We start from the raw sequence: 17950 nt of genomic DNA on the forward strand, positions 1-17950 counted from the left end.
AGGATCGACATTTTGCGGCTCATGCTGCCTATGGCGATGCCCAGGCTTTTTCCGTGGAAGATCGGTTTCCCGTTGAGACTCCACGAGAAATTCGCCGGAAAATCACCCTTATTCATAACGCATTGAACTGAGGCGGTGTCCCCGGCGTTGGCGGGCTCCTCCCCGAACTCGAAAGGTAAGATTTGAGGGGGGACTGTGATAAAAAGCGAAAATTTAATGAAATCTAATAAAAGAAAAGCGAACCGTTGACACTAAGGAGAGTGGTGTGGTTAGTTTGGCCGGCCTGGTTTCTGATCTCGCAAGTGTAGGAGCCGCGGTGAACAGCGCTGACCGGCTCAATGTTCAGGATGGAGGTTTTCTTGCTGATGGTAGTGAGTACGATGCCGAGGGCATTGCGGGGTTTAATTTCCTCTCCATTAAATCTCCACGTGAATACGACTGGGAGGTCTCCTTTGCTCATCACGCAAGAAACTGACGCCGTCTCACCCTCGTTCAGGATTTCCTCTCCAAATTCGAACGGCGTGATCTGTGGTGGGACTGGGGAGCATGTGAAAGTGGGTTTCTAAGGGGAAACTACTTTTTAAAAGGAAGGATACAAGCAATGTTCGATAGCCGATAGCTGTACCGTTGACGTTAAGTACTGCGCTGTGGTTGGTGGAGCCGGCCCAGTTCGCCGCCACACAGTCGTAGGAGCCCCTGTTGACCCCGCTAACCGAGTCTATGTTTAGGATCGAGGTTTTCTTGTTTATGTTCACGACCACTATTCCGAGATCATTGCCCCTTTGGACTCGTTGTCCGTTGAAGTACCAGGAAATGTTTAGCGGTTGGTCGCCCTTGCTGACGGCGCAGGATATGGACGCCATGTCTCCGGCGTTGGCGGGTTCCTCGCCGAACTCGAAGGGCGATATTTGCGGGGGCACTGCAATGACTCGCGCTACAGGGAGCTACTTGTTCTACCATCGGAGGAACGGGGCGTGTGTGGCAAACGATGTAGCTTTGGCGGGCATAAACATCTCCGATAATAACATTGGCCATTTTTGATACACTTTTATTCAACGTACTGATGTAAAATCTGAAAGAAAGGTTATTAATAAACAGTGACAAAATAAAGCCGCTGTAAATAACATGTTTCCATAAAATGTGGATATCGATGCTTTAGTTTGGAATTCTTCAAATTTAGAGAAGATTTAATAAAAAAAACTGTAGTTCAAATGTTTTGTAGACGTAACGTGTGTGTGGTGTAATGTGTCATTTGCAACGGCCTTACTTTGCGATAAGAAGAGACACAAAGTCGAAAACTGATGAAGATAATTGAATTAGTTACTTTGAATAGACCTGTAGGTATAAATAAATAATTGTATACTTAAGGTAGGTACTCCACCGGGCAACTCTGTGATTTATTCTTCCACTCATTATTTTCTTGTTTTTTTAAGATTTGCACCACTGTTTACTGGTCTTTAAGTATTAAAGCGATGTTATCTGGTTTCCTATTTTGAAACTTGTTTCAGTTGGACCATCTATTATTCTACTTAATTTTCTTGTTCCTTTTTTATCCTTACTTCATTGAATTTATTTGTTCATTTTTATTTTCTAATTTTGTTCTAAATAATGAGTGGTTGACTCTTCTTTCATAACACACAAGAAATACATATAATGCTTTTCCTTACTTTTGTGCTGATGAGTGAGCTAATAAATTCTTAAATTTATGAAATTTATTAAAGTAACTGTTTCTTACACACTACATTCATTATTATTTGCTCGGACGATAATTTTATTAGCTCACACAACAAATGGCTGCTGAAAGTTGACTCCAAACGTACAGTCATTTCTGTACTGTATCGTAATATGCATAACCAATTAAATAGGGACTAGCTGTTCGTTTAAGTACCAAGAAGTCAAAAGTTTTATTTAATGCACGATATGACTTTATCCCTTTTCGGGCAACAGAAAGCTTAGTTTCCGAAGACTTAAGACTCCAAATAACTTTAGAGTCAACGTTCAAAGCCCGTCAAGATGGTCAAATGACACTCGTCGTGGCCAGTTCAAAAAACGTTCATTTTGTGCTCAGGGTTACTGTCACATTAATATACCATCAGCAGCATTCTTACCGACCATCGGTAGACCTTATATCTTTGCAATTAGATTCACGATTGGTCAATTAACAGTGTGGATTATGGTACGTCAGAAAGTGACAGCAACATGGTACAAATGAACGTTCCTGGTTTCTTGTGTAGTTGAACTTACCCATGACTTGCAGCTCGAGCGTGCCCCTGGCGCTGTAGCCCTGGCTGTTCTTGGCGACGCAGGTGTAGGTGGCCTGGTCGCTGTTGCGCTCCACGTTCTCGATCACCAGGGTGCCGTTGGGGAATACTTTCTGTTTGCGGTTGATTGGCAGGACGCTGGAAATAAATACAACAACAATACAGAATACTCGTCTAACCTGATGTACAATAAAATTGTCGAAGTAATCTTTAGATTAGGGACGGGAATTTTAAATTGTAACACTGTGGAGCTAAGAGGCAGAGTAGAGTGAGCAGTATGTAACACAAATCTAAAAATGAACGCCCAAATTGTACGGAAGATCATCCTCGATCCAGCCAGTTCCGGATTATTGTATACTCTTCTCAAATCGACACATTTAAATGTGAGCGTAAACACTGTGGCACAATGGAGTTCTTTTTAAAAATGGTTTACCTCTACCATATGATATGGCAATATTTTGTTATAAATCTCCGACATAGATTCTATCATTAGGTACCTATTATAATTTCCGCCAGTTTCGGTGCTAAGCATCGTAAAATTTTATATTGTCATCGCTCTCTTAGCAGAAAACAAGGTCTTACCGTCCGTCTCGCTCCCAAACGATGGAGTCAATGGGGTATCCGGCGACGGGGCAGTGAGCGATAAGCGTGTCGCTGGCCACGACGGGGCGTTTCTTCATGGGCCGCACGTACGGCAGACCGTACACGTTCACGCGGGCAGAGTGCGATGCGCTGCCAACCTGGAGTTTACAAGCATACATGTTACTAAATGGTCTAAAGGAGCTGCGACACTCGGAAAGAAAAAGAAAGGGTGAGGATGCACTCGGCTCACATTTAGCTAGAGGCTGTCATTGACATCTTTAGCTTTTTATCATGAGTTGTATCGTGTAGCCTTGACTCGAGTGTGGATAGGTTGGCAGCGGTTAACACATTCAGTGCCACCTTGCCACTTTTGTATGTTAAAAAGTATTTAACTGAACGGGTTAACCGATGGCTCAACATTCAAGCTAGATCAGTGCTTTAACGATACTTCTTACTCAGTAATACGAACTGAACTGTCATTGGAAAACCGTTTATCTTCCAAACATTTACACAAAAGGACTATAAAACGTGCTGCTTGAAATGAATTAGTGTTAATGTCAGACAAATTGGCTTTAGGTTGGCTCATTTCCAATAATTGTCACTTTAAATGCTAAACTGTTGAGTTTGCGTGCCAATATCTACTTCTTACTTTATTAACTCAACTGAAACGACAATAGACTATCTTGATATACTTTTCGATTAATAGCTACTACCTACTCGTTTAGTGTTGGAACATACTTGAAACTAAATAACACGAAGTAATGTGTGTAATCAATTGCAAAATACAAGTATAGAAGCAACGCATTGTATAATTTGGATATGTGGTAATGGAACTGAGCGATTGTTCCTGAAAAATTACCTTGCTCGAAGCTATGCAGGAATATAATCCACCGTCATTAGTGTGTACAGAAGAGATGTTCAGATGCGACTCAACGTTGCCGTCAGCAGTAACAAACTGTCCGATTTGCAGGCGTTCTCCACTGGATAACTCCTCTCCGTCCAAAAGCCAGGCGATGTCAGGAGTGAGGATAGAAGCAACGCATTGGATACGAGGGGATGGAACTGAGCGATTGTTCTTGAAAAATTACCTTGCTCGAAGCGATGCAGGAATATAATCCACCGTCATTAGTGTGTACAGAAGAGATGTTCAGATGCGACTCAACGTTGCCGTCAGCAGTAACGAACTGTCCGATCTGCAGGCGTTCTCCACTGGATAACTTCTCTCCGTCCAAAAGCCAGGCGATGTCAGGAGTGGGGTTACCGGATGCGACGCATTGGAGACGTAGAGATGGGCCGGAGCGGAGGGTCTGCTCTTGGAAGTTCTTCCGGATTTGGGGTGGTTCGACTGGAATCGGAAAAAGATAGTCATTTTAATCATAATTTTAGAATCGATAGCCAAGCAAATTTCTAGACTCAGAAGTCTCTAACTGATTAAATGTAGACGACAACATGTCGTAACTTAGTTCTCGTTACTCTTAGTTAAATATATACCTACGTTCCATAAAGATATAAATATTATTTAGAATTCAGAAGTCTGTTTACACTTGAAGTTCAGTAAGGTAAACGTACCTACTGGTGCTCGACGCGGTACCAGTACATGTCATCTTGAAACTAAGTCATTGTTAATAGAGGTGACAGCAGGGTACTAGTACGTTCACCTTGCCTAGGTAATTGTCAAAGTTTGGATTTAACGAACGAGCCCCCCCAAAATGTTTCATATACAATAACAGGTAATTAATGTGTAGTGTAATGTGAATATCTTACATCGTCCTCCAAGTTTAAGTTCGGCGCTAGCTCCCGCACTTTCCTGGTCGTTCCTGATGAAGCACTGGTACATTCCCTTGTCTTCCTTCTTCACTGATTCGATCCTGTAATCAATACAAAAAAACATGTATTAGCAAGGTTACAACAATCATCAGGAGCTGACAATATAACCTTTTAGGCAGTTTTTTAGCTTGGCTGTGTTTCAGTTACAAAAAAAATTCAAAATAATAATTTATGCTTGTTTTTCTTTCATCATACCCATCTATATGAGAAATTAAGTTATTTCTGCTCAGGTGAGCCTCTGCTCACCTTAACATTTATAACACATCATATCATTGTCGTTCTTAAACCACATGATCTTTACTTGCAGGTAAACACGGCAGGTCTACCGATGTGGAATGGAAGTTCTATGGGGTTGGATCAACGACCGTTTTGAGAATATTATCCAGCACTATTGTAGACTATTCCTACCCTTAACTGTAAGTTTATGTCATAATTACCTGAGCTGTGGGTCGTGGTGCTTCATGTCCTTGCCATCCTTAAGCCAGGTGATCGTCTTGACGGGGTTGCCTTCATATTTGCAGGTAAATACCGCGGGTCTGCCAAAATCGACAGTTTGCGTAGCTGGTTCCACGGTCGTCTTGAGAGGGGCTGTTACTGTTAGCACTGTTTCCACTGATTCGCCTGGAAATTTAGTAAGAAACATTTATGTATTATTCTATACTACTAGAATATAATAGACATATTTTTTATTAAGAACCATTAGAACAGCATTAAATTTTTGAAAACTGTATTTAAATATATGTATATGAATGTAAACATACCACCAACAGAGTTGTTGACCACGCATAGGTACTTTCCAGAATCCTCGACCTTAGCTTCCTTGATAATAAGAGTTCCAGATACTTGTTTCACTCGGTCGTTCAGCGTAACTGGCTGCTTCCTTGTCGTGCCGTCGATAAACTTGTACCATCTGGAACAAAACAGAACAAGTTCAGGGAGGGACCGGGCCACCTAACTAATCTTGGACATTCAAAGATAAAATCGCTACAAAGTACGTTGAAGACCATAAATATAACAGACTATCCTCTGTCACCCACCTGAAAACTGGCACCGGAAACCTTTGACTCAAACACAGAATTACCCTTTTGTCCGACACCCAACTATCTTGTAATCGACCACTAGACAGCTTGGGAGGGATACTAATCGTAGGTTCTTAAAGACATATAAAGTTGACGTGAGAAGCTTCAACCCTACCACCCAGACAGATTTGGCTACTAAAATTAAAATAGATACAATAACGAAAGCGCGTGAAAGCACATGGATGTTATGTGCGAGCTACGCGAAGCACAAAGTAAAGATCGAAGCGTTTATAAAAGCAAGAACACCCTGACACTTACCGGCAGGTGTGTACGCTGTTCTATACTTTGGCTGGGGACCTTACGGTCGCGGCCGGCCGCGAGTCACGCCTTCATGTCACGCGGGCGGAGCGGCCGCCGCAACAGACTGCAATAACAACGCACATCAGTACATTGGAATGGGATGGTGAGACTACGTGATGAATGAATGCGTGAGATATCGGCGGCCGGCCGTGACAGGGTTCAAATCTCAACAGGTACGCATTTCTTTGGTTTACTCGCAAATATCCTTCAGATGAATCAAGAGTCCACACTCTTAATTTTTAATTGACACCTGCCACTCACCTAAATAAGGGTGCCGGGTATGCAGCGACTTGACATGTTAAGTATGCATTGGTCCCTTGGGAAACGACGAAAACTTCCCAACCTTCGAAGTGTTTGGCTGAATCTTTTCTAGGTGGTATCTTATTAGTTGGTTCTGTAATGGATGGATACTTGAAAACCTACAGATCTCTATTATAAACCCTATGGGAAAAGTATCGGACAAATAAGGTTGCCTCTATAAACGATAAACTTAATCTCGCAAAATCTTTCGTGGGTTCATCAGGGTATATTGGACTTACCTAAATATGGGGGCGGGATAGCCGGATACTTCGCAGGTGAGATAGACGGACTCTGTTTCAGAAACTAAAAATATTTGTCCACCTTCAAATTTGCGGCTTTTCTCGCTCCGTGGGGCGATCTTGTTGGTGGGTTCTGTAAGAGAGCAAGTAGATAAATTCAACGCACCTTGATAATGGCACGGGGAACGCTTGAGCTGGGCACAGGAGAGCCATCGCAGAGTTTTGTGAATAGTGAACAGCAGCCTTCTGCGTCGATGTGATACTCGGTGCAACACTCCCGATTGGTTCTAAGAAACATGTTAAGAAAAACTTGCCTGTATAAAGGAGTAGGGAACGCCTGCGCCTGACACAGAAGAGCAAAGTTTTGTTTTATCTCTTTGACGAATGTAAAACTTTTAGAGTCCCCGGAAAAAGTTGGTGCTTTTGCGCCCACTGGCTCTGAGGAATGGAAGATATTCAACGCTTAAGAAAGTCTATCCTGACGTCCAGACTGACCTTGCCTATTTGAAATGGAATAGAAACACTTGCTTGAATAATGGTACTGGGAATGCTTGAGCTTGACATAAGAGTGCGAAGCTTTGACCTTGGGTTCTTAATAAGGTGGTACTAAGCGCATCCGTCGAAAAGGTTGGTGCTTTGGATCCCACGGGTTCTGTTATTCAAAATAAACAGTTGATAACAGAATACAACACAAAGTACTTGCCTAAAAATGGGGGCAGGGTAACTTTGAGCCTGACAAAGAAGAGCGAAGCCTTGTCCGATGCGTTTTCTAAATATACTTCCCATTGACTCCGTGGAAAATGTCGGTGATTTAGCTCCCACCGGTTCTACAGAGGGAGTCAAATTAATAAGACATTTAAAATTACCTAGCTAAAATTATAACAATGTTGAACTTGCCTGAAAATTGGTACAGGAAATGCCTGTGCTTGGCAGAGAAGCGCGAAGCTTTCGCCTCCGTGTCTCTTAAGAGATGAGATATCGGACTCAGTAGAAAACGAGGGGGCCTTGGAACCGACGGGCTCTGCATAAGAAGAAGAGGCAGTTAGCACCAAACAAGTTGGTACAACGCGCAAATACGCCAGACCAAAGTTGGCGTTACTCATATGTTGCAAATGTAAAGGAGTCGTATCAACACTTGCCTGAAAATTGGTATGGGAAAAGCCTGGGCTTGGCACATCATTGCGAAAGCTTGACCTTTATGCCTTATCACCGCAGATAAAGTGGAATCACTGGAGAAGCTTGGAGGCTTGGAACCCACCGGCTCTGCGTAAGAAAATACGTGACGTTAGCTTACCTAAACAATGGGGTGGGGAATGCCTGGGCTTGACACAGTAACGCGAAACTATTCCCAATTTCTCTTACAAAGATACTGCCTTTTGAGTCAGTTGAAAAAGACGGGGCTTTTGCTCCAACGGGCTCTACAAAAAAGTATATAAACATTAATATTAGAACCTACCTGAATGCGGATTTAGGGTAGGTACCACTGATTCTAGTTGAATTTTAAATTGATAGGTTTCGTTGTATACCAAGCAGCTGCTCTGATTAGATCGAGTGTAGGAAAATAAAAAACCGCTTGAGAAACGATTGGCTCACCTGAACAGAGGAGTGGGATGCGCCTGAGCTTGACACAAGAGAACAATAGCTTGTTCCGCCGCTTTTGTAAGCGCAGTACTTTTAAACTCTGACGAGAATGTCGGCGCCTTCGACCCAACAGGTTCTGCCAATTAAACTTAATCTTAGGATCTTTGTTCTTCTTACCTGAATATTGGGACGGGGAACGCTTGCGCTTGGCATAATAGAGCGAAATCTTGACCGGTTCTACGAGTGATCCCAGAGAACTGTACGTCGTTCGAAAACGTAGGGGACTTTGAGCCAACGGGTTCTATAAGTAAAATATTAAAAATAATTCATTCACCTGAAAAGTGGAACCGGAAAGGCTTGAGCCGGGCACAGAAGATTCAGGCTTTCGCCTATTTTCCTCACATACCATGAGAATTTGTTATCAGTGGAAAATGTCGGAGATTTTGATCCGACGGGTTCTAAAATAAGATTGTATCTTAAATATATAGCTTCATCGAGCAGGAATTATTAAATTGTGTATTTGTGTTAAATTCTCACCTAAACAGAGGGACAGGGAACCCTTGAGCAGGACACGTGAGTGCAAAATCTTGACCAGAATGTATCTCAAACCATGCTAATTTGGATCCACTTGAGAAAGCAGGACTTTTAGAGCCGATCGGTTCTAAAACAATAAAAGGCTTTAAATACCTGAATAAAGGGGCGGGAGATCCCTGCGCTGGGCACAGCAATGCAAAGCCTTGCTCCACGTCCTTAACATACCACGCCATTTTGAAATCCGTAGAGAAAGTAGGGGCTTTTAGGCCGATCGGTTCTAAAACAAGAAAAAGACTCACCTAAATACCGGAACCGGGAACGCTTGTGCCAAACATAACAGCGTAATGCTTGAACCCATTTTGAATTCCACGAACTCTATTGTTTTAGTAGGCACCTTGGGTGCGGCACTATTTATTGGTTCTACAAGAAAAAAAAGTTATGCCAATAGTTCAGTATTTACCTGGATAGTGGAACAGGGAAAGCTTGTGCGGGGCACAGTAGTGTCACACTCGAATTGACAGATGTACTAAAACCTCTAACACTGTCTAATGTGGGAAACTTCGGAGGAACTCTCCCCACGGGCTCTAAACAGAAATGTATTCTATTGGATTCACAACATCGATACTTGTGAATTACCTGAATATTGGGACAGGGAAAGACTGTGCCGGACATAGCAATGTGACAGTATTATTGGATTGCGCCTCTGTGATGTCGATCATTTTCATAGCCACTTTGGGAGCAGCACTGCCCAGCGGTTCTACGAAAGAGTTAACAGTTTAGTATTTACCTTGATAGAGGAACTGGGAAGGCCTGGGCGGGACACAGCAATGTCACGCTTGCATTGACTGATGTTTTAAAACCTCTACTATCGTCCAAAGTAGGAAACTTCGGAGGAACTCTGCCCACGGGTTCTAAACATGGACATTTTCTATACTGAAATCTACGACATGACAATATCAATAGCAAATACCTGAATATTGGAACAGGGAAAGCCTGAGCCGGACAGAGCAACGTGACTGTATTATTCAATAACTCTTCTGTTAGGTCGATCACTTTAGTTGCCACTTTTGGAGCCGCGCTTCCCAACGGTTCTACAAAATAGTTTGTGGTTTAAACAAAATATACCTGAACATTGGGGCTGGAAATGCTTGTGCAGGGCATAAGAGCGTGATGCTCTCGCCTCCATTCGCGTCGAAGGCGCGTAGTTTATCACCAGTTGTGAATTTTGGTTGAACGCGACCCACAGGCTCTATATAGGTAGATATATATAATTGGTGTGATGTTTTATCTGAGGTTTACCTGAACATTGGGGCAGGGAATGCTTGGGCGGGGCACAAAAGTGTGATGCTATCTCCTCCGTTAGCATCGAAAGCGCGGCTTTTGTCACCAGTCGTAAACTTAGGCTGAACACGACCAACGGGTTCTAAGATACAAAAACGTTTACTGGCATGCTTCTAATCAAATTACCTGAATAATGGGACGGGGAAAGCCTGCGCAGGGCATGGGATAGTCAGACTTGAATTAAGAGTAGCGCTGAAGCTCCTCGAGCTATCCATTGAAGGGAATTTTGGAGACACTCGTCCCACGGGCTCTAGAGAGACAAACAGACATCTAAGTACCTGAACAATGGAGTGGGGAACGCTTGGGCCGGACAGAGCAGTGTCACGCAAGTATTCGAAGAAAAGGTAAAGCTGCGTCCGGTTTCCATGGACGGGAATTTCGGAGAAACCTTTCCCATCGGTTCTGTCCAAGAGAAAACGTTAGAGACAGTTTTGAATTACCTAAATGCCGGCGCTGGGAACCCTTGAGCTGGACAAATCAACGGAAGATCGCTACCCGTGTTTGCAATGAACGATCGGCTAACGTCTCCGGTAGCAAATTTTGGGGATACTTTTCCCATGGGATCTACGAATCGGAAATCACGTGTTTTAATATATTTAAGTGTGGTGAGACTTACCTAAACATTGGGGCGGGGAAAGCTTGTGCAGGACAAAGAACCGACAGAGTTTGGTTACTGTCAAAATTGAATAGTCGACTCTTTTCTAGACTTGGAAACTTCGGTGATACTTTTCCCATGGGTTCTGTAGCAAAATATTATTGTTTTACCTATAAAGGGGAACCGGGAACGCTTGAGCAGGGCACAATAGAGTGATACTGCTGCTCTGCTGATAGTCCACAAGACGCCCTTTATCGATATTGGGGAATTTCGGTGACACTTTTCCCAGGGGTTCTACACACAAAATATGCATAGTTCAAAAACATGTAACTGATAAGTACCTGAAGAGTGGAACGGGGAACGCTTGAGCCGGGCATTGTAACGCAAGCGAATGATTTTCTTTAGCGCCCATCCAGGTGCCCATCAATAAATTGGCAAATTTCGGTGACACGCGACCAACCGGTTCTAGGGGAGGATTTCGAAATCGTTAAGATCAAGTACCTGAATAATGGAGTAGGGAACGCCTGCGCGGGGCACTGCAATGCGTATGGTTCGTTTTTCTTAACCTCGAACATTGTCCCAGTGAGTACGGTCGCAAACTTGGGAGGTACGCGGCCAACCGGTTCTAAAAATATGTATAGATAGTAGAGGTTGGTGTGCTAAGATTACCTGAAGAGGGGTACAGGAAATGCTTGAGCGGGACATTGCAATGTAAACGAAGTTGCCAGCATGGTAACGTACATGGCGCCGACTTGTGTGGTGGATAGCTTGGGAGGCACGCGCCCTACCGGCTCTGGGGATGTAAAGGGTTCGATTTGAAGAGTCCTTACCGGTACATTGGCGCAGGGAAGGCCTGGGCAGCACACAGAACCGCCAGGTTGGAGCCTTCGTTAAACTGGAAACCGCTGGTCGTCTGTGCGCTAGGGAACTTGGGAGGCACCCGACCCACGGGTTCTGCACATGTTGGGAGAAGGCGGGTTTTCAAGGATCGGACCAGAACGTATTACCCAGAGTAGACTATGACCGGCCAAGTTACCCCTACTCTTTGCTATATACCTAATTTTGAAAACGCGAGTCAAGGCTCTGCAGGGTACCCTATCCCAACATTCAGGCAAGTCGTTTAATACAAGAAAGTTTTCAGACACAAATATTTGTGTGTGTAAACTTCGCTATTAATAGTAAAATTGATAATCTCAATTGTTATGTAATCAAACGTAAGGTACGAGTAAGATACCTTGAAAGGTAAATTAAATATTTGCTATCAGAAATATTAAAGTTAGACAGAGATTATCAATTTTCTTTAAAAAAAAAACATATTGAAAAATCAAAGCAGAATATTTCCAGTACTGCAGTATTGAATTTGATATCAAAAATCAGCTGCATGCTTAAACTGAACTGAAAGTTGATTGATTGTTTTTGTTGTTACCGTTTGTATGTTGATTGATAATTATTATGTAAATGGAAATATTCAGCACTATGTTCTATAGATTTCAAAGACAACTAATTGAGTAAAATAAGACTTAATATCAACAATGTCTTTAAAATACTACCAAACTCTTAATAAAAGCTGCACGTTAATAATGAAAACATAAACCTTGGGCACATAGATTTAATTAAAACGACATTGTTGTTATTAACGCGACGCTCTGAATTCATTACAAACTGCATTATAAACAGTAAATGAATGGAATGTAAATATAATATGTAATTCATATATTTTATACGTATAATAGTGAATGAATTTGTAGCGTCACCTCAAATACAAAATAAGAAAACTCACCAGTGATGACGAGACGTCCCTTAGTAGCGGAAAGTCGGGTTTCTCCTGTAAGCCTGTGCTTCGTGCGGCATTGGTAAGATTTATATCCATCCTCAGGTCCGACATCTCTAATATGTAATTCTCCAGACGGTAGTACTAAGTATTTTCCCTCTGAAAATTCATAAGACATTGTAGGATGCTAATTTATAGAGCAATTACATAAATAAATTCAATTGATTTATCAATGGCTGCGCAGCTTAAGGCTGCCTTACTTACAAATGTAATAGCATGCAGGAAGGAGGATCAGAGGAAAAGGTAGGCCGTGAGGCCCATGGAGCCACGGGAAACCAATAGGAACACTTCTATGCACCACTGGAGACTTGATCATTGGAGACGGATGCCAAGGACGGCAAAAACGCGTACCTAAGTCATGATCGGAGTCGAGATTGATTTCGACGTCTTCTGCGTTTTCGCTTATAATCCACGAGACTACGGTAACGTACTCCGCAACAAAGCTCGGGATGTGACACTTAAGAATAGCTGCGTTGCCTCTCAGAACGTATTCCTCCATTAGATTTACCGCATACGCTTGTGAAACCACTGGAACAATACGAGTTGTCAAAGACTTTTCTAACACATATATTCATTTGTACCTTTGACCCTATATAGGATACCTAAACACTAATATCCCTACGTCAACAATACCTACTACACTGTCAACTAGAAATATCTACTAACAACACTAATATACGACAGTGTTAAGGGCTGGATGGGAAACCTCGGGAACGGAAAGGAGTACAACCAAACAAATACCTAAATTTGATGAATTGTCGATATTGATTTCGTCCTCCTGTTCGCCCTCGGAAACTATCCAAGATGCGACTGACACATATTCGGATACGAAACTCGGAATCTGGCATTTGAGAATTGCAGCATTTCCGCGCAAAACATATTCTTCCCAGAATTTCACGTCGTAAGCCTGGGATACGACTGTAAAAGGATAGGACTTCCGATAAATGTTGCCCTTGATTTACAAGTAATTTTGTATGGTTAGTAATATTACGCAGTAATAACTGTAACCACAGGATGATGATTCATAGCTTATGAGACTTAGATCCACGGTGACTCATCTAATTTTTGTATCTCTTTAATTCTATTCATTTTATTTTCGCACTACTAATAACTACCCATTACCTAGAGAAGAGGAAAAAGACATACAGCAATGGAATAGGAAATGATGAGGAGTAAGTAGGCGTGTTCAGACAGATTCGAAGCCATCCTTATTTACCCAGATTAACGTCAGATTCTAAATTTATCTTCAACTCATCTGCATCCCCTTCGGAAATAATCCAGGAAGTGACCGTGACATATTCGGTGACAAAACTCGGAATGTGACACTTTAATATGGCGGCATTTCCGCGCAGAACGTTCTCCTCCCAAAGATTGACGGTGTACGACTGAGACACCACTGGAATAAATTATCAACTTATTAAATACGAAACACGCAGAATACTCTTCTAACCTAAACCTCGTTGACTTGTCGTTTCAAGTAGGATCCGGGCAGGAATTTGGGATTGTTCAGATTGTTCTGTTAGTTAACAATACCTAAGCTAGCTGAATCTTCTACACTAATCTCTTTCTCATTAGTATCGCCCTCGGATATAATCCAAGAAGATACAGTCACGTACTCAGTGACGAAGCTCGGTAAGTGGCACTTTAGGATGGCGGAGTTGCCACGCAGTACGTTTTCATCCATCAAGTTAATCGTGTACGCTTGAGACACGACTGAAACAAAGTTATTTGTCTTGTCACATTAATAAACAATAAACCGACAACTTAATCGACCTAACAAACGACGATCAAGGGAAATGGGAGGATGGTACGCGACTAGCTGTTAGATAAAAATACCCAAGTTAGTTTCTTCAGCGTCCGCGTTAATTTCCAATTTATCAGTTTCGCCTTCTGATATAATCCAAGAAGAGACGCTTACGTATTCCGTAACGAAAGTGGAAATATGGCATTTTAGGATAACTGCGTTCCCGCGCAACACGCTCTCTTCCATCAGATTGACCGTGTAAGCTTGGCTCACCACTGCAAATAACATTCAAAACATCCGGTTGAAACAGGAAAGGATCTTAGGAGCTAAGCTGACGAATTAACTATAAAATACCCTCTTTGTTAGTAACGTCTTCTAGTTTAATTTCAGATTCTTGTTCGCCTTCAGAAATTATCCACGAAGCGACTGATACATATTCGGTCACGAAACTAGGGATGAGGCATTTCATGACTACGGAGTTTCCGCGTAACACATTTTCATCAACTAGTTGAACTGTGTAAGCCTGGCTCACGACTGCAAACAATAATTTAAAAACATCGACTTAATGAGAGTTACACAGGAAAGGATTTTAGGAGCTTAACTGACAATACGGACATTGACTACAACTACAAAATACCCTCTTTGTTAGCAACATCCTCTAATTTAATTTCAGTTTCTTGTTCGCCTTCCGAAATTATCCATGAAGATACTGAGACATACTCAGTTACAAAACTGGGGATGAGGCATTTCACAATCACAGCGTTTCCGCGTAGAACGTTCTCTTCAACTAAGTGAACCGAGTACGCCTGCGATACCACTGTAATAATGATTGAAACGACACGTTAACCTGGCATAATTAAACGTGGTCAGAGAGGACAGGAGGTGACGGATATTTTCTTTCGCATACAAGTAATACCGTAAGTTTCATTTTGAGTATATTCTCCGCCATCCGTATCATGCCAAGAAACTATTTGCACATGATCGGAGACAAACGATGGGATGTGACATTTGAATACTGCGGCGTTCCCCCGAATCACGTACATGTCGTACACCTGCGACTCGTAGAACTGGTTGACGGCTGGAATTTACAAATTATAGTCACTACAACAGGGTCATTGCTAACGCTGTAGGATTTAGTGGAGAGCGGATAGGGACAATTGGGGCCGGGCGGGCGCTCTCGATTACCGTAATTGCCGTCAGAGCCGTTTAACGAAAACGCAGAGAGGGACTTCTCGTCTGTTATCCATTCCACGACATTGACGTAATCCGCCACGAACGACGGGATTGAACACTTAACGATAGCGGAGTTTCCACGCAGGACATCCTCGTCGATCACACGAGGTTCGTAAGACTGATGCACCACTGTGAAGCAGAATTTCATTCATCCCTTCAAAATGGTACGACATAGTGGGAGGGATAGGGGGTTAACATCTACAGGTTTTATCTACCCGACTTAACGTTCGCGTGTTCTTCAGCAGTAACAGTTTCATTGTCCATGGTCCACGACACGACATGAACAAAATCCGCGACAAAGGAAGGCACGATGCATTTGAGAATGGCTGTATTTCCGCGCAAGACGAACTCGTCGTTGACTCTAGCCTCATAAACTTGAAGAACAGCTGTTCAAAAATATTAAAAATATGGATTTAGGAAAGGAGCTAGTTTTCTTTGTGTTAGAGGATTTACCCTCTTCATGTCCAGGAAAGTAAGATCCTCCATCGCTGTCGGTCCACATTTCAACAGATACAAAATCGGACACGAAACTGGGGACCTCGCATTTCATTATAGCAGCATTTCCGCGGATGACATATTCGTTGTCCGCCTCGGCCTCGTAGGGTTGCGATATCACTGACAACATTAGTTTATTTTTGTAATTTTTTTACGATGCTAAAGGAATTTGGGATGGGATCGTGAGAAGTAACAAAAGCAAGACGTGAAAGGAGTACCCTTGGAGTGTGTATTGTTAATGGTGAACGTTTGTCCGTCATCCATTATCCATGACTCCACATAAACGAAGTCGCTCACGAAAGAGGGTATCTTGCACTTGACTATTGCGGCGTTGCCTCGTATCACGTACTCATTTTCGGCTTCGGTCACGTAATACTGTGACACGACTGAAGAATAATAATTAGTCACCTATGGAAATGAGCGGGTAAAGGTGTGGGACAGGCTTTTAGTGCGTCGGGAAGCGGTTACTTCATTGTTTAGCGAGGTATTGTTACCGAGGTCGTCGGAATGCGTAATCTCAGTTCCTTCTTCGTCGATCCACGCTTCTACCTTCACGAAATCGGCGACAAAAGAGGGAATGGAACATTTTAGGACAGCCGCGTTGCCCCTTATAACGTACTCTGTGAGGATCTCGGCTTCGTAGAATTGGTTAACCACTGAAATAAGACGCGTGCGGTCTTAAAATAAGTACGACAAACAATTTGAGTTCGAGAGGCTCTTGAAAATAATAATATTTGACAACAGGAAGACCATAAACGTCTCCAACGTTTTATGGTCACTGACATTCTATTGATTGGTTTGATTGGGGATGGAAAGCTGGCAACAGGATGCGGAGACATGTATGCACATATATTAGTGGTACCATTGTCTTTAGGATCTGCGGCGGCGTAAGAATTCCCATCTTCATCGTGCCAAGAGACTACGTTAACGAAATCCGCTACAAACGAGGGTATGGAGCATTTTAGAATGGCCGAGTTTCCGCGGATGACGTATTCATTGTTCACTTCGGATTCGTACTGCTGCTGTACCACTGTGGAGGTAGAAATTTGGAAATCCTTGAGGATTAGGAAGAAAGGGGGTAGAAGGCGAGAGAGTAACCGTAGTCGTTGCCAGGTAAGAAGTCTTGGTTATCGTCGGTGTGCCAGGAGAGAACCTCTACGAAGTCTGCGACGAACGACGGGACCTGGCATTTCAGCACAATGCTGTTGCCCATAATGACGTATTCCTTGTTGACATCAGTGTCGTAATGTTGGGCGACAACTAGCATCAAACGTTGTTAAATAGTTTTGTACCACAAACAAAAAAATATAAATTTAAATGTAGTCCCAAATGTTTCTGATATTTATACAACCTGTTAGAAAAAAACACCCTCATTGCCATAACTAAGCTGGTTCTGCATGAATAGTAAAATCAAAACATTACGTAACCAAATAAATATTCACAACGACTTTTCAACTGTAACTTGACTGTACTATTCATGAGTCACAGACAATAACAATCATAAAAATCCTGTAATAAATAATAATTACATATTGAAGATATATCAATTAAAGAGACGCAATCCTGCACCAGTAAAATCACTGAACATGAACTTGTTCTTAAATATGTTGATACTTAGGTACATACATTTCTATGACCGCCAGTCGGTGTTAGACTGTCAGTATATTTCAAACTGTTTAGGTAGCGTATATATTATTAGAACTGCAGATTAAGGTGGTGCGGCTTTGCGTCTTTATTATGCTTCGATTTAATCAAAGTTTAATGTAATCTGAGCATTAGCGTATAATGGGTGCTGTTATCGGCGCGATAAAGCCACTGTCGCTTTCTAACACCGCTTGATAGAACGTAACAGAAGCTGCGATTATCACGCTATCGAGGATAACTGCGACCATCATACCCGTAATGTTTAACATCGCAAAATGTCCTTATCAGTAGCCTTGAGCTCCACGCTGCCGATGAGTTACATTTGCAATACAACAGGTGGCTGTTACATCAGCAAATAGCATTG

At 42.5% G+C, this 17950-nt stretch overlaps 1 protein-coding gene across 28 annotated transcripts in view; it reads right to left on the bottom strand.

The window, feature by feature from the left end:
• LOC134651085 (cell adhesion molecule Dscam2) overlaps nucleotides 1-17950 on the bottom strand; it is a 105438-nt gene that overhangs the window by 37201 nt on the left and 50287 nt on the right. For 2 of the 28 annotated variants that reach the window (XM_063506110.1, XM_063506118.1), the window contains exons 5-13: nucleotides 14307-14489; nucleotides 12420-12569; nucleotides 6589-6721; nucleotides 5432-5580; nucleotides 5108-5291; nucleotides 4608-4711; nucleotides 3932-4188; nucleotides 2844-3001; nucleotides 2245-2399 (exon numbers count right to left, since the gene is read on the bottom strand). In XM_063506110.1, coding sequence (XP_063362180.1) covers nucleotides 2245-2399; nucleotides 2844-3001; nucleotides 3932-4188; nucleotides 4608-4711; nucleotides 5108-5291; nucleotides 5432-5580; nucleotides 6589-6721; nucleotides 12420-12569; nucleotides 14307-14489 — 1473 coding nt within the window. Of the gene's footprint in view, nucleotides 1-625; nucleotides 920-2244; nucleotides 2400-2843; nucleotides 3002-3931; nucleotides 4189-4607; nucleotides 4712-5107; nucleotides 5292-5431; nucleotides 5581-6588; nucleotides 6722-6754; nucleotides 6817-7882; nucleotides 8007-8503; nucleotides 8628-9002; nucleotides 9124-9490; nucleotides 9615-9828; nucleotides 9953-10002; nucleotides 10127-10170; nucleotides 10295-10809; nucleotides 10934-11308; nucleotides 11433-12419; nucleotides 12570-12821; nucleotides 12999-13211; nucleotides 13389-13686; nucleotides 13867-14003; nucleotides 14184-14306; nucleotides 14490-15399; nucleotides 15611-15662; nucleotides 15834-16160; nucleotides 16329-16436; nucleotides 16599-16804; nucleotides 16973-17040; nucleotides 17245-17950 lie in introns of those variants that run through there. The other 26 variants (XM_063506076.1, XM_063506092.1, XM_063506100.1 and 23 more) reach the window with 26 other exon arrangements.

This window comes from Cydia amplana, chromosome 1 (assembly GCF_948474715.1).
Source record: "Cydia amplana chromosome 1, ilCydAmpl1.1, whole genome shotgun sequence".
Taxonomy (NCBI): domain Eukaryota; kingdom Metazoa; phylum Arthropoda; class Insecta; order Lepidoptera; family Tortricidae; genus Cydia; species Cydia amplana.